Below are 22,746 nucleotides of genomic sequence, written 5' to 3'. Positions count from 1 at the left end.
GCACTGCTCAGCTCTGGCTTATGGTGATGCTGGGAATTAAAGCTGGGACCTCAGAGCCTCAAACATGAAAGCCTTTATGCTATCTCCCCAGCCCCTATTTACATCTGTATATTGATGGAGTGGTAGAAAGAGGGAAGAAGAGATAGCATAGCACCAAAATCTTGCTTCATTGAAGTAGGGTTGTACACATGGCAAAAGCAGGTGAACTAGCCAGGTGAGCTAATTTTCCTGCCTTTAATTTTAAGAACTTATTTAAAAGATGTAAGCAACAACTTGAGGAAATATTTTTAATTGAAGGTACTCAAGTTTATTCACTGTGAGGAACTGGTGTAATTGAAATGCAAATTTTAATATATTGGGAATGGAAACTATTATAGCAAGATTTTTATGTACTCTGGAAACAATACTAGATTTTACAGTGGCTGTTTTAATCTTCAAAGGGCTACTTTTACTAGATGGTTTGGATCGTATGTGGACTAGAGAGAATTGAAGCCCTTGAACTTGGGGGTTGGGGGGAGCCAAAATGCAAACTGTCTAAAGCTTCATAATAACTATAGTGGTTATTAGAAGGTAGTCAGTATTAATTATAAAGCAACTACTTCAAGGAAAATTTCTGTACTGTCTTTAATAGACATCATGACTAAAATATGTTAAAAATACGTACATAGTGATTTCTGCTTTAGAGATAAAATTTGCTGCATTTTTGTTTTCATCAGGTCACCTTGTATGAATGTCACTCACAAGGAGAAATCCGGTTGTTGCAGTCTTATGTGGATGCTGATGTATCCTTTCCTGGTTTTTATTCTCTTTGGCTGGAGAAGTTGGCTTTTCATAAGTACAAGGAAACCATCCAGATATTATTAGTTCTAAAAAGTCCTGTTAACCTTTCTTAACTTTAACCAATGCTGTCCTTTTATTGTCATCAAGAGATTCCTGATACTCAAATTTTTCTAGTTTTGCAGATTCCTAGAAGTCCATTGTAGGACTGGTATGTGAGAGGGCTGTGAGGTGGTTGGAGATAAGTATTTTGGAATCTGGTGGGGCAACCATAATAGAGAGGAGCTGAAACCTGCTGTTTCTGTGCTACATCGTGGATTTTTTTTTCTTTTTCTTTTTCAGCTCTGGTTTATGGGGGTGCTAGGGATTGAACCTGGGACTTCATAGCCTCAATCAAGATTTTATGTACTCTGGAAATAATGCTAGACTTTACAGTGGCTGTTTTAATCTTCAAGGGGCTACTTTTACTAGATGGTTTTGATCGTATGTGGACTAGAAAGAACTGAAGCCCTTGAACTGGGGGTGGGGGGGAGCCAAAATGCAAACTGTCTAAAGCTTCCTGACAGTCTGTTTGCATAACCATTATACTACCTACCCCTACCCCATTGTGGACTTTTATCATTACAGGGTAGTTATTTTGATGACCCATTTTTATTTATTTTTTACCAGAGCACCACTCAGTTCTGACTTATGGTGGTGCAGGGGATTGAACCTGGGACTTTGGAGCCTCAGGCATGAGAATTTGTTTTCATAACCATTACGCTATCTACCCTTTCCCTGACCAGTATTTATTTATTTATTTACCTCCAGGGACTCAGTGCTGCCACTATGAATCCACTTCTCCTGGAGGCCTTCCCCCCCACAGACACACACACTTTTTTGGATAGGACAGAGAAATTGAGTGTAGAGCGGGGAGAGAAAGACACCTGCAGACCTGCTTAACTACTTGCAAACCAACCACCCTGCAGGTGGGGAGCCGGGGGCTTGAACTGGGATCCTTGTGCTTTGTACTACTTGTGCTTAACCTGATGTACTACTACCTGGTCCCTGCTGACCAGTTATATTGATTAGAAGCTGTGACTAACTGCTTTAAATGTATCTAACTCTAAAGCCTTAAGAGGAAGAAAAAAAAAAAGTTCATCTAGGAAACAAAATATTACAGAATAGGGATTAATGGCTAGATTGTATTTTATATTTATAAACTTATTGGATATAGACAAATCAAGATGGAAGGGGGAGACAGAGTGAGACACACATTGACTCACACTTGCACCACTGGCTCACTGCTAAGGAAACTTCCCCCTCACAGGTGGAGATGGGACTTGAACCTGGGACTTTGTGTACTCAGTTAGTAGCACTGAGATTTTAAAGGGGGTAAAAATATTCTTAAAAAAGATTAGACATACCAGGGTAATGCTTGGCGATAAGATGTTTCTTCCATATCTGTTTGCAAAATAAGAAAAGATAAGAATGTCCATGCTTAGTGTTTATGGAATGAAGTGACCTATAACCACATAGAGAAGGACTCAGAGGGCCAAGCAGTGGCACACTTGTTTGAGTGCACACATTACAGTGTGCAAGGACCCAGGTTCAAACCCTTGGTCCATAAAAGCAGGGGGAAGCTTGAGAGTGGTGGAGCAGGGTTGCAGGTGTCTCTCTACCTCCCCTCACAATTTGTCTTGTTCATTAATAACTAAACAAAAAAGTATATTTAAAATGGAGAGATAGAGAGAGAAGGCCTCATAGGAAATAGTGGGAAAGTGAATAGTGGTCAGGGGGACAGCATAATGGTTACACAAAACAAGTTTCATGCCCGGGGCCCCAAAGTTTCTAGGTCCTTGGTACAATCCCCAGCACCACCATAAATCAGCTGAGCAGTGCTCTGGTCTTTCTTTCTGTATCTCTCTTACTTAGATAAATTATTAAAAGAGAAAGAAGAGAACAGTGAATGGTCATTCCGCTGTGTCTGACTGGCTGTAGTTGGAAAGTATTGAGAATACAGCAAGGGCCAGTATGCTGCAGCCTTGGGTAATAGCCAAGGCTATTATTTTGTTCAAGAGTTACTGATCTTTGAAAGTTGGGAAGAGATCAGAGCACTGCTTGGTTCTGGCATATGGTGGTGTCTTGGAGTGAAGCTGAACCTCAGGGGTTTCAGTTATACAAGCTTTGTTTGCTGTTTGCAGGGCTGCCTCCCTGGCCCTGGCCACTGTTTGGGTAAATAAACTTCATTGGTACACAAGCAGTGCCTGCCTATAACTGCAGAGTTGAGTAGTGAAGCAAAGAGCCAAATAATAATAAATATTGAGTGGAAGGCATTGCTTTTATTTGATCACATGCTGTGGATTTTTTTTTTTTTTTTTTTGCCTACAGTGTTATCGCTGGGACTCAGTGCCTGCATTACAAATCCAAATCCGTTGCTCCTGGTGGCCATCTTTGTTCCATTATTGTTGCTGTTGTTATTGTTATTTTGGATAGGACAGAGAAATTGAGAGGGGGAGAGAAAGACACCGCTTATGAAGCAACCCCCTCCGCAGGTGGGAGCCCTGGGTTTGAACCCGGATTCTTGAGCCAGTTTTCGCACTTTGCCCAATGTGCACTTAAGTCTGTGTGCCACTACTCCCCCCCCCCCCCTTTAGCTTTTAGATGAAAAGACTTGTTTAAATCTAATGGTGTAAAGAGAAATGAGAACTTCTGTGTCAGAAACTTTTATCAGTTCTTGAGAGCCTCCCTGTGTTGAATTGTAACTCTTTTACTTTTATGAAAACAGTTAATTCTTAACTGACATTTCTTAGGCTGATGAAAATTTTTACACTTGTGCATGGACATATGATAGTAATACCAGCCATCCTCTGCTGGCTGTGGCTGGATCTAGAGGCATAATTAGGATTATTAATCCCATAACAATGCAGTGCATAAAGGTAGGTTTCTGGTTCAGTTGTAGTGCACTCCCTCCCTCTCTCCTCTCCCCCCTTCTCTCCCTCACCCTTTCAGTGCACCTCTGTGAAAGGAAACTTCCTGTGTTGAATTTAAAGCTAGTGGAATAATGTTTGTAAAAAGTGGAAATGGAATGATATTATTTGCAAAATGCTTTCCCTCCTGTCTTGCCTTATTCTGAAAGTGTAAATTACTAGTAACAGAAGAGTGGTTCCATTTTACAAGACACTCACATGAATTAAACTGTCTTGAAGCTTTGCTAAGAACTTTTGCCAATCTGAAGTTTTTCATCCTGGAGCACATTGGGGTCTCCTGAGGATCTTTTCAATCTTTGTTTGTACCTTGGCTAATCTAACCAAAACAGGAGTGGCTATAGGTAGGTCTTGTGAGTTTCTTCCGTCCAAGTTTTTCGGGGGTAATTTTAATTTATAATCAAGGCTAAGAACTACTGTTCAAAATGAAACTATTTCCCCATTCTCTTAAGACTAAGGGAAAACTTATTGATGTCTAAATGTGAAACTGGAAATGTTTAATTTATTCTAGCACTATGTTGGTCATGGAAATGCTATTAATGAGCTGAAGTTCCACCCAAGGGATCCAAATCTTCTCCTGTCAGTAAGTAAAGGTAAGAAAAGTAAATGTATGTGTAGTCGTATTTATTTGGGTATGGTTTATTTATTTATTTTCTTTTTTTATAAGAGCAAGACAGAGACTAGAGGACTGTAGCTTCTGTCCACAATTTAAAAATTTCTGTTGACTATAGAGGTGGTTTAGCGGGTAAAGTGTTGGAGTCTTAAGTCTGAGGTCCTGAGTTCAATCTCAGTATCACCTTGCCAGGGTAATGCTCTCTGGTTCTCTCTCTCTCTCTCTCTCTCTCATTATTTCCTCCTATTATAAGTAAATAAATACTTTAAAAAAGAAACAATGTTTTAAAATATTTTTTATTGGGTAGAGGCAGGAAGACACCTGTAGCCCTGCTTCATTACTTGTAAAGCTCTCCCCCTGCAGGTAGGGACCAGGGGCTTGAACCTGAGTCCTTGCTCACTATAGTGTGTGTGCCTACGCAGGTGTGGCACTACCTGGCCCTGAAAAAAATTTTTTTTTCTGTTAGATTTTTCCTTGTTTATATGCAGGGCCTCACATATGGTTGGCCTGTGTTACTCCATTAACTCTTTGACCCTGTGACTTCCTTTTTAAAAAAATATTTATTTATTCCCTTTTGTTGCCCTTGTTGTTTTATTGTGGTAGTTATTGTTGTTATTGTTGTTGTTGTTGGATAGGAGAGAGGAGGGCAAGACAGAGGGGGAGAGAAAGATATCAACCTGCAGACCTGCTTTACCACAGGTCCTTGTGCTTTGTGCCACCTGTACTTAACCCACTGTGCTACCGCCCAACTCTTTGTGCCCCCCCCCCTTTTTTCCTCTCTTTTTTAGCCACCAGGAATGCTGCTGGTGGTTCCCAGTGACAATGCAGCCTACCTTTTCTTTTTCTTTTCTTTCTTTTTTTAAGATGTAGTTATTTACACATGGTTAGTAGAGAAGAGAGAACTTGTGCATCATTTTGGCACATAACCTGATGCTCTTGAGCCCAACACTTTTGGCACTGTGCCACCTTCTGGGCCATGGCTTTTCTTTTAAGAGCTATTTAATTAATTTGTTTATTTTTGTGGGGCTGGGAGATAACTTTACCTGGTAGACAGCATTATATATTGCCATGCTTGAGGATCACAGTTTAAGCCTCTGACCTGCACATGGAAGCATCTGCTTGGGGGAGGCTTCACAAAGGTGGAGAAATGCTGTGGTGTCTCTTCCCCTCTCCCCCATAACCCATCTTCTCTCTCTCTCTCTCCCTTTTTTTAACCAGAGCATTGCTCAGCTCCAGTTTATTTATGGTGGTGTGGGGGATTGAACCTGGGTCTTTGAAGCCTCAGGCTCATTGCATAACCATTATGCTATCTAACCCCACCCCCCATCTCCCACTCAAAGGAAAAAAAAAAATCCTGTGGGAACTGTGGTATCTGAAAGTTGTGGAGAGCCCAGACCATAACAGTGGTGGCAAGAAATTATAATATTTCCTGTATTTTCTCATGAGAGAGAATACATAAGAGCAGAGCGCAGATTTGGTGTGTGTGGTGCCGAGAATTGAGTCTAGGCTGGTCAGGTAGGCACATTCTGTCCTCGAATCCACTAAGACATTTCCTGGCCACTAGCGTTTTTCTAGTTCTGGGGATTGAACATGGAGCCTCATATCTACTAATGAGCTATAGCCTAGTCTCAAGTGTCACCCTTCTTTTCCATATTATTTTATGAGACTTCAGAAATTTATGCTCAGGTGAATTAAACTTTCTTGGTTTTAGGTGGCTTATAACATTTTTGAGAGTTTTGAAGAAGTTTTGCAAATGATCACTCTACCTGATTATATAGTAAAGAAGTATATTTGGAACTTCATTTTTTGTATATGTATAGATATAGATAGCTGTTGTTTTATCAAGTATTCCTATAACATTCCTTAAAGTGCCAACTTTTCAGCACAAGTTCTTTGAAATATTTTCTGTACTTGTATTGGTGATGTATATTGATTCTGGGTTTTCACACCTTCTTAATTTTTTCTTACTTTCCAGAAATGAAGGTGGTGGTTATTCAAATTGTTTTTTTTTTTTTGTTTAATTAGTAAGACTATAGTTTGTTGACCTTTTGAGTAAGAATTCTTAAATACTTAAATCTCTTTAAAGATTTATTTAATGAAGAGAGGGAAGCTCGATTGTGAGAGAATCAGACATCACTATGATGCTAGGGGTTGACGTTGAGATCTCATGCATGCAAGTCCTGGACTCTGCCTCAGAGCCACCTCGAAGCTACCTACATTCTATTCTCGATTTTTTTTCTTTTATTTCTTACATTATTCTAGTTAAGCTTATTTTCTTTTTATTTATTTATTTGCCTCCAGGGTTATCAGTGGGGCTTGGTGCTTACACTAGGAATCCACTGCTTCTGTGGCTGTTCCCCCTCCCCCCATAGGACAGAGAGACATTGAGAGAGGAGGGGAAGATAGATAGGGGGAGAGAAAGATAGACACCTGCAGATGTGTTTCACCACTTGTGAAGTCACCCCCTCTGCAATGAGGAACCGGGGACTCGAACCAGGGTTCTTGCACTTAGTGCTATGTATGCTTAGCCCAGTGCACCACTGCCTGGCCCCACAAGTTTACTCTTTAAGTCTTATAAATCTGTGGTTTCTTCTTCCCCTCCCTCTCTATCAGTTTATATTAAGATATGTCCTTGTGGCAGAGCCTAATCCTTGCCATGGATAAGGCTCTGGGTTAGGGCCTGGCACCACCTAGAGCTTCATGGACAGTCCCAAGGGATGTCTGCATCATGGTGCCTCAACAAGGAAGTTTGTCAAAATGGGTAGGCCTTTCATTGCAAACAATGCTATCAAAAAGGTCAAAAAAATTTATAGGAGGGCTGGGGAGATAGCATAATGGTTATGTAAATAGAATTTCATGCCTGAGGCTCTAAGGTCCCAGGTTCAATCTCCATCACCACCGTAAGCAGTGCTCTGGTCTATCTCTCTATATCTTTCATTAAAATAAGTAAATAAAAAGTTTACAGGGTAGAAGGTATCTTTATATCATATATTAGTAGAGGACACGTCAAGAGTTTTTCCAGTTCAGTATTAAAAGGACTGCCCAATTAGGGATGTAAAGGTTTTTACCATTTTTTTTTTTATTTTAATGACATATACAGAGAGAAAGACCAGAGCACTGCTCAGCTTTGGCTTACAGTGGTGCTGGGGATTGAACCTGGAACCTCAGAGCCTCAGACGTGAAAATATTTCTGTATAACCATTATGCTGTTTCCCCAGCCTTAGCAGACAGTTTGAATGGGACTGTTTCAAAAGAACATATACAATGTCAAATGTACAGAAGAAAAAATGCTGAGTATTTTTACATGTGGGAGAAATAAAGTGAAATACCACTTCACCTACCCACATCACCATAATTTCAAATAGAAAAACATGTTAACTAGGGTATGGAGAACTTGCAATCCCTTTGTACATTGCTGGTGGAAATATGAAGTGTAACCACAATGAAACCATGAAAACTGGTAAATTTTACAGTTAAGCATAGAATTATCAGTCCTTGGTATGTATATATATTTAAGGGGAATAGAAACAAGTGTCTCCATAAATCATTATACATAGATTCATTGAAACACTGTAACAGTATTAGGTCCCCTTACCACCTCCTGTACCTATTATGATATTGATGATATTCATGTATAGTGTAGACATTGTTATATCTCAAACGTTTTAAAAATTACGTTACAAGAGCACCTTAGTTTTGGCTTATGGTGATGCTAGAAATTGAACCTGGATCCTGAGGGCATCAGGAATGAGAGTCTTTTTGCATAATCATTCTCCTATCTCCCTCATCCTTTATCATATTTCTTACATTAATATAGCTGTACATTATTTTGTGGCTATGAGATTTTCAAACAACAGTTAAATATAGTTTATAAAAGCTCTATAATTAATGATGTAGGTACAGTTTTCAGTTCTGTTGGGTTGTCAGAAAAGTCATGATGTTTAAATATATCATGACTTTATTGATAACCCAGCATTTTAGGTTTACTATAGGAATCTTATAAATCTACATGTTCCCCTTCCTTTCACCACCACCCCCCCAGATTTAACTATCCTGTCAAGTATACACATTATTATGAGCAGATTCAGGTTCAAACCCATAGTTGCCACCCACAGTAGGGAAGTTCTCCCCTGCACCTCTCCCCCATGGTATATTCAGCTCAGGCTTGTGCTGCTGGGAATTGAACATGAGATTTTGGTACCTCAGGAATGAAAGTCTTTTTGCATAACCATTATGTCTTCTCCCCACTCAATTTCTTCTATCAAATTAAAGTTTTCAAAAATCTTTTAAAGTTTTACTTATTTATTTATTTTGTTATGATATACCAGAGCATTGTCCAGCTGTGGCATTAAGTAGTACCAGGAATTGAACCATCAGCATCTGGGGTTTCAGATGTATGCACTGGTGATCTAATGAACTGAGCTACCCCTTCAGTTTGTTAGTGTGTCTGGTTAGTATCCTGTTCTGTGGCATAATATAAACTTACGTTAAACCCCTGAGTACCACCTCAGAAATGTTTCTCCTCATTAGGGAAAGCCGTTATAGGACTGAAGCTTCCTTCAATACTATAGGGGCCAGGCTCAAATGGGTCAGGTGTATGGTCAAGTAAGCATACTGTTAAAGTGAGTTATTTTGCCTGTCATAAAATATTTTTAAGATCTATAGGTATATTTTTCTCTTGTCTTGAAAGTTTGAGCTCATACTTGTAAATTTACATGTGATACAGGTATTTAAAGTTGCAGTATAATTCCATTTTTGTTCTTTACACAGCTGAGGTCCAAACTTTTCAAGTTACTATATAAAAGTCTATATAAGTGATTTTGACCTTTTTTTTTTTTTTTTTTTTTTGTCTGTGCTAGATCATGCTTTGCGACTATGGAATATCCAAACAGACACTTTGGTGGCAATATTTGGTGGTGTGGAAGGGCACAGAGATGAAGTTCTGAGTGCTGTAAGTTGAGAGGTGCAGGGCAGTGACCTTCAGGTGTATGTAGCTGGGCATGGCCCTTGTGGGCCTCTTCCCTTAGAAGGAAGAATATGATTTGTCTTGTGGAATCTGCCAGCTTCACTGACTTATGACAGAGGTTTTTATCTTACAGGTGAAGACCTGAAGGAAGTTTCTTGGTGTTTGATCCATATTCTTTTTTCTACCAGAGCACTGCTCAATGCTGGCTTATGGTGGTACGGGGGATTGAGCCTCAGGTCTTTAGAGCCTCAGGCATGAGAGTCTCTTTGCATAACCATTATGCTATCTAACCCCATCCTTGATCCATATTCTTACATTATATACTAGTATTTGCGGTCTCATGAAGAATACTATTAACTTTTTTCCCTTTATTAATCTCAGATCACCAAGTTTACTTTCATTTTTTTAAACTTTATTTAATTTTGATAGGACTGAAAGAAATTGAGGGGAGGGGAATAGTCACTCTCAGGTATGAGATTAACACTATGTACTATGTGCTGAATTCAGCAGCATCTTAGACTGTCATCTGCATATCTGTGAATAAGATGGAATTAGGTCTTATAATAGATGATTTGGTAGGTATATATTAAAATTTGTAAATATGAAAAAGTTAAAATAATTTGATTTTATTTCTTAGCTGTTTTTTCTTTATTTAAAAAGTAAACCAACGTAGCTAAGAGTTTTGACTTTGATAATACAAATTAAGAAGAAACAACTGTCCAGTTGTTCACGGGTACATTTCCACCTCCAGATTGCATCAGGTTTAGGCAAATTATGACTTGAGGGTTTTGTATCTGGTTTTACTATTACATTTAATATTCAGAATGAAAGGGGAAATATTTAAGAAATTGCTTTCTAGCTTCTCATGTTGTAGAAATCTGTATACTGTGGTGACACAGCAATTAAAACTAAATCTTGTACAAACCAATCTATGGCGCATATATATATATATATATATATATATATATATATATTTAAAAATACTGATATTGTGGTTTCTTATTATTTTTTTTATTTTTTTATTTATTAATGACAAGGATAGGAGAGAGAGAAAGAACCAGACATCACTCTGGTACATGTGCTGCTGGGGATTGAACTCAGGACCTCATGCCTGAGAGACCAACGTTTTATCTACTGCGCCACCTCCCAGATCACAAGTGGTTTCAAATGCACCTTTCACTGTGCTGTACGTCGAATGATAACTGGGAAGTGTATTTGGAGAAAGTAATTAATACATTTAAACTTTTCTGTTTTACATACAGGATTATGATCTTTTGGGTGAAAAAATAATGTCCTGTGGTATGGACCACTCTCTTAAACTTTGGAGGATTAATTCCAAGAGAATGATGAATGCAATTAAGGAATCTTATGATTATAACCCAAACAAAACTAACAGGTAACAGTTGTGGTGCTTAAAATAATTTATTTTATTTTTATTGGATTTAATGTTTTACAGCATAGTCATTGATACATTTATACAGTTTGATTATGCACCAGGACCCCACAATTCTCTTGGTTTCCTCCCTCCCCCATCCAGAGTCCATTGCTTCAGTGCAATATACTACAAATCCACCACTTCTGGACGCCTTTTTTTTTTTTTTTCATTTTCATTTGATAGGACAGAGAGACATTGAGAGAGGAGAGGGAGATAGCGAGAGAGAACAATAACTGCAGACCTGCTTCACTGCTTGTGAGGTGTTTCCCCCTTCAGGTGGGGAGAGGGAGAACCAAACCCAGGTCCTTGTTCGGGTCCTTTTACTTTGTACTTTGCGCTTAACAGGCACTGCTGCCTGACCTCCTCAAATTTATTCTTTATTTTAATTTAATTCTTATTTTTTACCAGAGCACTACTAAGCCCTTGCTTATGATGGTGCCGGGGATTGAGCGTCTCAGGCATTAGAGTCTCTTTGCACAACCATTATGCTATATAAGGGAAACCAGAGCACTTTTCAGCTCTGGCATATGATGTTGCCTACATTTGAACCTGTCACCTTTGGGACTTCATGCATGCAAGTCTTGTGCTCTGATGCTGAGATATCTTTCTGGCTCTATTTTCCAAAGAATTTGTTTATTTTCTTTCTTTTAAAAACTTATTTATTAATTAGAGAGAGAAAAAAAACATGAGTGAGAAAATCAAAGCATCACTGAAATGTGATGCTGGGTATCAAACTTGGTACCTCATGCTTAAGAGCTCACTACTCTACTGTATCACCTCCCATTTATTTATTTATTTATTTATTTTTGCCTCCAGGGTTATTGCCAGGGCTCGGTTCTTGCACCATGAATCCACTGCTCCTGGAGGCCATTTTCCTTTTTGTTACCCTGGTTGTTTTACCATTGTTGTGGTTATTATTATTGTTATTGATATCCTTGTTGTTGTTTAGGACAGAGAGAAATGGAGAGAGAAGAGGCAGACAGGGGGAGAGAAAGATAGACACCTGCAGACCTGCTTCACCTGTGAAGCGACTCCCCTGCAGATGCTGGGACCGGGGATCAAACTGGTATCCTTCTGCTGGTCCCCGCACTTTATGCCACGTGCACTTAACCTGCTGTGCTATTGCCCGACCCCTTCCCCCCCCGCCCCCCCATTTCTTAAAGGAGATAGAGCCACGGCACTTTGGCTCATGTGGTATCAGAATCAAATCTGATTAGGTATTGATTCTGGGCCATCTCCCTGTCCCACATTTTTTAAAAAATCTTTTTATTTATTTATTACTGGATAGAGACAGACAGAACTTGAGAGGGGGTGGAAGATTAAAAAAGGGAAAGAGTGGGGGTCGGGCGGTGGCGCAGCGGGTTAAGCGCATGTGGCGCAAAGCGCAGGGACCGGCATAAGGATCCCGGTTCGAGCCCCCGGCTCCCCACCTGCAAGGGAGTCGCTTCACAGGCGGTGAAGCAGGTCTGCAGGTGTCTATCTTTCTCTCCCCTTCTCTGTCTTCCCCTCCTCCATTTCTCTCTCTCCTATCCAACAACGAATTGCGTCAACAAGGGCAATAATAATAACTACAAGGAAGCTACAACAAGGGCAACAAAAGGGGGGAAAAATGGCCTCCAGGAGCGGTGGATTAATGGTGCAGGCACCAAACCCAGCAATAACCCTGGATGAGAAAAAAAAAAAAAGGGAAAGAGACAGACAACTGCAGCGCTGTTTCACTACTCATTAAGCTTTCCCCTTGCAGGGGACTTGGATCTGGATCCTTGTGCTTTGTAGTGTATGCACTCAACTAGGTGTACCTGCTCCTGGCCACCATGACCCACTTTTCTTTTCCTTCTTTCCCTCCCTCCCTCCCTCCTTCTCTCCTTCCCTCTCTGCCTCCCTTCCCCTCCTCTCCCCTCCCTTCTCCTCCTCTCTGCTCCCCTTCCTCCTTTCCTTCCTTCCTTAGTATATTTTTAATGTGAGAAATACCAGAGCATTGCTCAGCTCTGGTTTATGGTGGTACCAGGGATTGAACCTGGGATTATAGAGCCTCAGGCATGAAATCTATTTGCATATCTATTATGCTGTCTCCCCAGCCTGGGCCCCATTTTTTCTATCATATATGTGACTCATTTTTTAAAACCCCTTATTACACTTTGTCTTCACCTTAATAGTATGTTTAAAGTTATTTTTTATTTGGTAATACATGATTAGCCTTTTAAATGATAAAACACTGTTATTTTTGTTAGCACTGTTTGTCATTGCCAGAGCTTCACCACTCCAGGCTGACGTTTTCAGACAGAGTCAGACGGGCCAACCATAAAGCTTACCTGGATAGTGTACCTGCTTTGTCATCCACATACTCAGATTTAAACCAGACCTCTACCATGCTGGGGGGAAGCTTCCATACTGTACTACCTCATTTCCCCTCTCCCCCCTTCAAATATCAGTCTCCTCTATGTCTGAAAAAGTCAGCTCAGATTTGTGAGGCCCTGATAACAACAAAAATAAATAGAGTCGGGCGGTAGCACAGCAGTTTAAGGGCACGTGGTGCAAAACACAAGGACCAGCATAAGGATCCTGGTTCAAGCCTCTGGCTCCCCACCAGCAAGGGAGTCGCTTCACAGGCATTGAAGCAGGTCTGCAGGTCTCTTTCTCTCTCCCCCTCTGTCTTTCCCTCTCCATTTCTTTCTGTCCTAACAATGACGACATCAATAACAACTACAACAATAATGAAAAACAAGGGCAACAAAAGGGAAAATAAATAAATATAAAAAATAAATAGGGAGTCGGGCTGTAGCGCAGCGGGTTAAGTGCAGGTGGCGCAAAGCACAAGGACCAGCATAAGGATCCCGGTTCAAACCCCGGCTCCCCACCTGCAGGGGAGTCGCTTCACAGGCGGTGAAGCAGGTCTGCAGGTGTCTTTCTCTCCTCCTCTCTGTCTTCCCCTCCTCTCTCCATTTCTCTCTGTCCTATCCAACAACGATGATAACAACAATAATAACTACAACTATAAAACAACAAGGGCAACAAAAGGGAATAAATAAATAAAATAAAATATTAAAAATAAATAAATAAATAAGTGGAGAGAGAAAGTCATCACATCACTGAAACTTTCCCCAGTGTGGTGTGGCCCCAGCTTGAGTCTGAATCATATGCATGGTGAAGCAGACATTCTCCCAGATGAGCTATTTCTCCAGCCCTAGAACTGTTAGAGCATATAAACTTACTCTGGAATGAAGGACCTGCCAGTGAGATATTAGCCTTACTTGTCAACATTATAAATAGTAAATCATGGTTTAAGAAATGGGGTTCTTAGCTTTAATTTATGATGGTAAGATGCTTCTCCTCAAACGATGCTCATTTTATTAAATGAAGATTATTCAGAAAGTAGAAATCTTTCTCTGTTGGGCTGTATGTCAAACTTGGTAACATTTTTCAGTTTCTTAATTTTTTAAACAATATTTATTCATTTATTTATTCCCTTTTGTTGCCCATTGTTTTATTGTTGTAGTTATTATTATTGTTGTTATTGATGTCGTCGTTGTTGGATGGGACAGAGAGAAATGGAGAGAAGAGGGGAAGACAGAGAGGGGAGAGAAAGACACCTGCAGATCAGCTTCACCGCTTGTGAAGTGACCCCTTGCAGGTGGGGAACTAGGAGCTCGAACCGGGATCCTTAATGCTGGTCCTTGGGCTTCGCGCCACATGCACTTAACCTGCTGCACCACTGCCCGTTTCTTAATTTTTAATTGAGTGACCTTTTAAAATCTTACCAGACTGTTATTAATATTCTTACCATAACTATTATGACTGTGTGTTCATTTTGTACTTCAATATTAGCAAAGACTTACAATTTGTTTTCTGGTTATCATGCTGGTTTATAAAAATAAGTTGTTAGTTAAATTTCATAATCATCAGTAAATACTTTCATGCTATAACATACATCAAATCTCAGTGACCTGTAAAAATTAGTGCAACCTCCAGGTTTCTATTTGAAAACACCAAGTGTTAATGCATTATTAATTTAAAAACAATTTTATCTTTATTTATTAGCTAGTGATAGCTAGAATTAGAGAGGGAAGGGAGTGATAGGGAGAGGAAGATACCTGCAGCCCTGCTTCACCACTTGCAAAGCTTCCCTGCAGCAGGTGGGACCGGGGTCTTGAACTTGGGTCCTTGTGCATTGTAACATGTGCGCTCAACCAGGTGAACCACCACCCAGCCCCATATTAAGTTTGTTTTTATACTCTACGAGAGCTTCAGACTAAATAATGTTTCACACTTTCATACTTTACAATGAGCATCCTTTGGCTTTGCTGGCTTACTCCTTGAGAGGCTTCACTATAGTTTCTAACATAATTGACTAAGCAGCAAGCATGATTATAGTAAAGTCAAGCACTTACATGAGATCACTAATTACACTCTAGTGTTCTAATAAAGGAAAAATAGCAGAATTTGAATTTAGAGGAATTTTGGCCCAGTGGGCCCTCTTAAATGGATAAAAGGGTAAAGGAGATAAATGTGAATTGCCCAGGACCCAGCTCATCTTCGTATCACCCCTATCCAGTTATTTCAGTAGAAAAATGGAAATGTTTACTAGATGAGTACAGTTAGGTATACATTTATACATATACAGAGGTATGACTTCTTTTGTTTATGGTCTGCTCATAAACACCTTTAAGGAGAACATAGCACCACATTTTCTACTCTCCTCAATAAAGTAAAAGTCCTAGTACATATAAGATTCCTGTCAGGTATTCTCACAAATGATTGCTACAAAGTAGTACTCTCAACCAGCCTTAATCTTTAGTAGCCTTTGAATGATGTTCCATTGTTCTTCCTTGGAACAGTGATTTCTCTTGACATAATTTAGATATGTTGACATTCAGAGATAGTCTATTATTGCAGAATTGTAAAGGATTTAGTTTATAACTTAATATTTTTTGTGAGTATGTTCTAGTGCTGTAATAAATGCCTGTTTATCATTAGTGGGGTAGCCAAAGCTTGAAGAGTTGAATTTTAGTCTACATAGAGTTAAGTGGGAAACAGGAGCTTTTATTTAGTGAGATTTCATAGGGCAAAGGAAAAGTTGAAGTGAGAGCTGATAAATAAGATAGAATATAGAAACGAAAACATAGTGAGACACTAGTGCTTAACAAACAGGAAGTTGTGTAACTTTCTAGGACCACAGAAGAGTTAATAATCATTTTATTTCCCAACATTTTAAAATCCAAAGGTGAAAATCAGTGTGTGATTCTACTATGTTTTTCCTGTTAACTGTTGACATTTCCGTTTCAGGCCATTTATTTCTCAGAAAATCCACTTTCCTGACTTTTCTACCAGAGACATACATAGGAATTATGTGGATTGTGTGCGATGGTTAGGTGATTTGATACTTTCCAAGGTATGGTAACTGCCGTTAAGCTGTACTTCCGTAGTTTCTGGGAGTTGGAACTTTTCAGGGTTTGGTGTTTTTTTTTTTGTTTTTTTTTATGCATTTGGTAAAGTGGATGGCAGATAGAATATTGCTTTTTACAGTTAGGCTTCACAATATTTTAGTAGATTCGGAGAAGTGTTTTAGCCATAAACCATTCTGATAGGATATTACAGTTGGTGCTCCAATAAATGAAGAAATGATTGTAATATGATCCTGTGCTCTCATAATTGATGTAAAATAACACCTAAAGGCAGTTGTGTTTTTTTTTCTTTCTTTCTCTTTGGTATGCTTGTGTCCATTTCAGTAAACATTTATGTACAGAAACAGCTGGTATAGTCTCAAGGACTGTACCTTGACTCTGGCATGTTGGTGTATATGATTATGTATATGTAATTTTTTTTTTTTTGGCTGGATGTGGTTTTCAGGATATTTTGCATTTCCTTGAACAAACCTTAATTTCTTTGTATTTCTTTGTATTTCTTTTTTCCTTTTTTTTTTTTTTTTTTTTTAACCAGAGCACTGGTCATCTCTGGTTTATGGGGGTGTGGGAGATTGAACCTGGGACTTTGGAGCCTCAGGCATGAGAGTCTCTTTACATAACCATTATGCTGTCTACCCCCACCCTTATTTATTTATTTTCTTTGTTGGTGTAGTTTCACTTTTTTAACTTGATATATATATAATATATATATATATATATATATATTTTTTTTTTTTTAAGAATTTACTTTTTTTTTATTTATGAGAAAGATAGGAGGAAAGAGAGAAAGAACCAGACATCACTCTGATACATGTGCTGCTGGGGATTGAACTCAGGACCTCATGCTTGAAAGTCTAATGCTTTATCCACTGTGCCACCTCCTGGACCACTTAACTTGATTTTTGAAATAATTAGATTCACAGGAAATTTTAGAGGTAGTGCAGAGTAGTTTTTATTTTTTAAGATTTTTTTAAAATCTTTATTTCCTTTTAGTTGCCCTTGTTTTTATTGTTGTAGTTACTGTTGAAATCGTCATTGTTGGATAGGACAGAGAGAAATGGAGAGAGGAGGGGAAAACAGAGGGGGAGAAAAAGACCTGCTTCACCGCCTGTGAAGCGACTCCCCTGCAGGTGGGGAGCCAGGGGCTGGAATCAGCATCCTTCCACTGGTCCTTGCATTTTGCGCCACGTGCCTTAACCTGCTACGCTACCACCTGACTCCCATGCATTGCTTCTAATCATACACTTCCCAACAATTAATTACCTGTGCACATTCTTGACTGTCCTCTGTAAACATCACTTCTCTCTCTTACTTCTTTGCCTCTTTGCTTTTATTCTTGGATATGGTATTGGCAATCACCTCACAGTCTGCCTACATCCTTTCTGATTATGGCAGTGAGACGGCCGCTGCTTTCAAAGATGACTACAAGTCTCTTTATCTTTTTTTCTGTGCTGAGACTTAATATAAAATTGAAAGTATTTATAATATATCAAGATGACTTATCAGTTGCCCAGATGAAGTGAATTTCCTGGAGTTACAAAATGCAATGCGCTTTTGGGTGGGGAAAGATGAAAGTAGTGAAGTAGCAGGGCCCATATTGAAGAACCATGCATTCTCAGACAGAATTTGTAATTTACTTTTTCCTATAAAACACTTGTAGTCTCTGGACACCAAAGGGCCTAGATGGAAGATGATTTTGTCTGGCAGAGAAATTGTGATTTCCAAAATAAATACCCCATACAATGTAATGCTTTTGTGTTATCAAATTCTGTTGCTAATCAGACTTCTTATCCTCAAGTGTAGATATTGAATCAGCATAAATGAATATATGTCACTGTCACTTGGTAGGTGGGTTACCGTGTTACATGAACTGTCAGTTCTAAAATGACAACAGGAAAAGCAACTGTGTTTTTATATTTAAAATTGAGTTTTGCAAGTAATATTTCTTTTTTTTCTCGATCTCTTTTAAGTCTTGTGAAAATGCCATTGTGTGCTGGAAACCTGGGAAGATGGAAGATGATATAGATAAAATTAAACCCAGTGAATCTAATGTGACTATTCTTGGGCGATTTGATTATAGTCAGTGTGACATTTGGTACATGAGGTTTTCTATGGATTTCTGGCAAAAGGTAGCAACATTTTTACATTATGAAATTATAAAATTAAGATTATTGTTTTCTCTTTTGCACATCTTTTGTTATTTCATGTAAGAACTTACTCAGTGCTTTGTGTGTTTTTTCCTTTTTTTTTTTTCACTTTAGATGTTACTCTACCTTTGTGACTTCACTCACAATCTGCACTGCTATTAAGAATGAAATTGCTAGTTGTCAGTGGTGGCAGTTTGGTGTCTACTCTCCATAACATCTGTTACTAAGTTTTAATATTGGAAGCTAGAGTATTAATCCATTTATGTAGCATTTTACCAGGAAAAACTTGAATCAGTACATAAGGCAAAAAAAAAAAAGCAAAGGCAAAAATAGCAGTTATCTGAAATTCTTAGGACATTTGATATTAGGATGAAAGTATTGAGTTTTCTGTAGCTTTTGCAATACTGTTACAGCAGAAGAAACAACTAGCCAGTGCAAGTTGTAAAGTCACTGTAAAATGATTTGCATAATACCGTAATTTTCAAAATTCAGGTAACACCTGTGTATATATATCCTGCTTTATCCCAAGACGCATACATACCTAAGGTAAAGTTCGGTTTATAAACTAAACACAGTAATAGATTAATATAACAATTAAAAAAGGAAAGTTGCAACACTACTGTAATAAAAGCTGTGTTTCTCTGCCACCAAATAGCATGTAATTTCTTATCAGAATTGGCCATGGGTAACAAATTACTGGAAGGCAAAATTGCAGATGAGAGTTCTTAGTCCATTTACAATAGTTTTTGCTCCCATCTATAAAAGAAATAAAGAATGCAAGAGAATGAAAATATAGCCATTTTCAAGAGGTAACTTTTCTAAAGGAAGAAAGGTGTCTTAGGACAACTTGAATACTCAGTGGCCTTATTTTGAGAATTTGATGTTTTTAAAAATATATTTATACAGATGCTTGCATTGGGCAATCAGGTTGGCAAACTTTATGTTTGGGATTTAGAAGTTGAAGATCCTCACAAAGCTAAGTAAGTATTTAGGAATTCCTGTTCACAATTTCTACCCTTTTCTCTAAAATGTTTTATCGCTTTAGAGGTTCTTAAGTTATTCCTGAGTTATTTTGATGTGCCTATTTATTTATTTTACCAGAGCACTGCTCGGCTCTGGCATATGATGGTGCTGGGGTTTGAATCCTGGAACCTTGGAGCCTTAAGCATGAAAGTCTTTTTAGAAAACCACTATGCTGTCTCCCCATCCCTACTTTTTTGTTTGTTTATTGTTTTTCAGCAATATAGTGGAGGCACCTTAGTTCTCTATGTACGTTACCCAGTACATCTTAAATTAAAATATGCTCATTTTGCACAGAAGTCTTTGTGAAGTCTGTTTTGTTTTAAGTACCTTCTACATGAGGTGGAACATTGTTCACTGTCTCATTCACTGTTTTAAGTGAGTTAGATGTAAATGAATGAAACACGACAGCATTCTGCATGAATAGTATAACCTGTTGTCATGTTTTCTCCCTAGATGTACAACACTGACTCATCATAAATGTGGAGCTGCTATTCGGCAAACCAGCTTTAGCAGAGACAGCAGCATTCTCATAGCTGTTTGTGATGATGCCAGTATTTGGCGATGGGACCGTCTTCGATAAAATACCTTTTCCTAATCAGAATTAGAGTGTGTTTTCTGTGTAAAGTAGAACTAATGTATCTTGCTAGTAAGGTCTCTTAAAGCCATTAAAGTTGTCTATCAGCATTCAATCAGGCTGAGCTGAATGTAGTGATGTTTACATTGTTTACATTCTTTGTACTGTCTCCTGCTCAGACTCTACTGCTTTTAATAAAAATTTATTTTTGTAAAATTGTGTTACTCTAGCTTATTTTCATTGTGATGAAAAGAACTGTTGAAAGTAATAAATGTATGCCTTACCTTTTTGTAATGATCTTTATTTTTGTAGACATACACTGCAGTAAAGTATAAGCTCCAGATGGGATGTAAATTTTAGTTCTACCAGTCCAAATAAAGGTTGGATCATTTACGTCTAGAAAAAATAAATAAATAAAACAAAAAACAAATGAGATTTTGCTGCTGCCATGTGCTGACCTTGGGTAAGTATCTTAGAATTTGTTCCAGTTTCCTTATGTATGGAACAGGGATAATAAGCTCCATAGGGTTATTGTACCAATCCAATTAGTTAACACCTGTAAAGTAATGGGAATGCAACCTACACTAAACTCTAAATACATTTTTAAGTTTATTAAAAAAGTTATTTTTAAAATTTTGTCAGCAAGGCTAACAGGACTTTCAAATAGACTCATCAATTACCAAAGTTTCCTCCAATGCAGAGGGAGCTGGGCTTAAACCTAGGTCCCAGGCATGTCAAAGCATCATGCTATTATTTTTTTATATTACTATTTTTTAACGAGAGAACTGATCAGCTCTGGCTTTTGGTAGTGTGGGGGATTGAATCTTGGACTTTGGAGACTCATGCATAATCATTATCTACCCCCACCCTCACCACACTATTAAAGTGAGCTAATTTGATGGTCTGCAAATTCTGTTTTCTATATTGTCATATATATATATATATATATATATATATTCTTTATTAATGTTCCCTGAGGAATAAACTAGGCTTTGAGCATACTAAGCAAACTCCCAAGCCCCCCCCCTTTTTTTTGTCATTTATTTAGGAGATAGATACCTAGCACCATGCCACCATTCATGGAGCTCTCCCTTAAACTCCTCTCCCCCCACTCCTCCCACTCTCCATGTGCTCTATAGTACTGTTTCATACCCAGTTTGAACCCAGGATCTCACATATGATAAGCTCATATATTTCATGAGCTATCTCCTGCTTCTACAAAGGATACAGGATATTTAGTAACCCGTTTTTCCATATGTAAAGTATTGCCATAGGTCTTTTAGTGGGCAGATTAAAGAAGGAATGAACTTAAAAGCAGAAACTTAAATGTAGAAGGTTAACAATGATGTCAAGTATGCCTAAAGTGAATTATTTCACCAGTTTATTGGATAGGTAAAAAGAATTGATTGAGGATATCATAAGGCTGAGAATTGCTGTTTTATCCCAAAGGCAACATGCTTTTCATATATTTATGTCTAAGAAACAAAAATGAAATCAAAAGGTAAGAAAAAAATCCCAAAATATCCTGAGATAGTAGATGGAATTGGTGTATCTAAAGCAGAGGCAATAAAGCATGTAGAGATGACCATGGCTGAGTGGTACGCAGTTCAGTTTTTATTCATGTGGAACGCAGTGCAATCTAAGCTATCTCTAATCACAATCTTGTCCTTATATATCCTGAGGCAGAAGATTCAGGTCTGAAGAGGATGTACGTTGGATAGGGGGTGGGGAGAAGGAAAAAGCATGCAAAACAGTGAGGATTAGACCAATGCCCTGGAGGCAGGGTGGTGCTTAGTTAACTGGTTATGTAAATAGAATACAGTGTTAAACGGGGGATTAAACCAATGAAACAGAAGGGGTCTTAGAAGCATACCAACACCAAGAGCATAAACCTGGTTCCTTCTGCACTATAGTGTGTGCACTTACCTAGGTGTGCTATTGCCTGAGGGCCACCTGCCCTCCCCCTTTTAAAAACATTTATTAATGAGAGAAAATAGGGCATCATTCAGGCATATTTATTGATGAAATTGAACTTAAGACCTCACATCTGAAACCCTAAGACCTTTTTTTACTGGGTCACTTAGTGTTGAAATACTGAGTAACACAAAGAAATAAAAAGCATATTTGGATTAGTACTTGGATCCAGGCTCCAATATTTGGTGCTGTATAAAGAGGTGGGCAAGTCTTTCTAGGTGATTTCCTCTGCAAAATAAAAGAAATAGTATCCAGCCGGTGGTGAAGTGGCTAGAGCATTGAACTCTCAAGTATGTGGTCCTGAGTTCAATCTCCTGCATTGTCCACATTAATGCTCTGGTTCTTTTTTTTTTTTTTTTAGTTTTATTTATTTTGTCTCCAGTGATTCGGTCTGTACAAATTCACTGCTCCTGGCAGCCACTTTTCTTCCCTCCCTTCCTTCCTTCCTTCCTTCCTTCCTTCCTTCCTTCCTTCCTTCCTTCCTTTCTCATTCCATTAGGACAAAGAGAAACTGAGAGGGGATGAATAGATGGAGAGAAAGATAAGACACCTGCATACTTGCTTCAAGGCTCCTGAAACAGACCTCCTGCTGGTTGGGAGCAGGGTTCAAACCCAGGGCCTTGCTCTTGGTGCTATGTGTGCTTAACCAGGTGGGTGTGCCACCTGCAGGTCCCCTTCTGGTTCTTTTTCTTGTTAATGAATAATTATTTAAGTACGGAGTAATAATGCCTACTGTAAGGATTTAGTAAAGTCTTCTTCTAGCGTTTGCCCTTTTTCCGTAGCCAGTCAACAGCAAAGCTGTCAGGAGCTGCTTGTTGCTGGCTTTGAAAGTGACTGGGATCCATGTGGATTCAGTCGGCTAGGAAGGA

General features: G+C 38.7%; 2 protein-coding genes across 5 annotated transcripts in view; both read left to right on the top strand.

Moving 5' to 3' along the window:
* EED (embryonic ectoderm development) overlaps positions 1–20,257 on the top strand; it is a 29,966-nt gene extending 9,709 nt beyond the window's left edge. For all 4 annotated transcript variants that reach the window (XM_007538449.3, XM_060177402.1, XM_060177401.1 and 1 more), the window contains 9 exons: positions 717–782; positions 3,570–3,695; positions 4,255–4,336; positions 9,216–9,307; positions 10,585–10,718; positions 16,041–16,146; positions 18,130–18,288; positions 19,213–19,286; positions 19,783–20,257. In XM_007538449.3, the coding sequence (XP_007538511.1) occupies positions 717–782; positions 3,570–3,695; positions 4,255–4,336; positions 9,216–9,307; positions 10,585–10,718; positions 16,041–16,146; positions 18,130–18,288; positions 19,213–19,286; positions 19,783–19,909 (966 nt within the window). In that variant the 3' untranslated portion in view covers positions 19,910–20,257. The remainder of the gene's footprint in view (positions 1–716; positions 783–3,569; positions 3,696–4,254; positions 4,337–9,215; positions 9,308–10,584; positions 10,719–16,040; positions 16,147–18,129; positions 18,289–19,212; positions 19,287–19,782) is intronic.
* Positions 1–22,746, top strand: part of CCDC83 (coiled-coil domain containing 83) — a 371,061-nt gene that overhangs the window by 44,549 nt on the left and 303,766 nt on the right. The window lies entirely within an intron of this gene.

This window comes from Erinaceus europaeus, chromosome 17 (genome assembly GCF_950295315.1).
Source record: "Erinaceus europaeus chromosome 17, mEriEur2.1, whole genome shotgun sequence".
Lineage (NCBI taxonomy): Eukaryota > Metazoa > Chordata > Mammalia > Eulipotyphla > Erinaceidae > Erinaceus > Erinaceus europaeus.
Note: the sequence above shows the minus strand (reverse complement) of the source record. Positions and strands in the feature narration are given on the sequence as shown.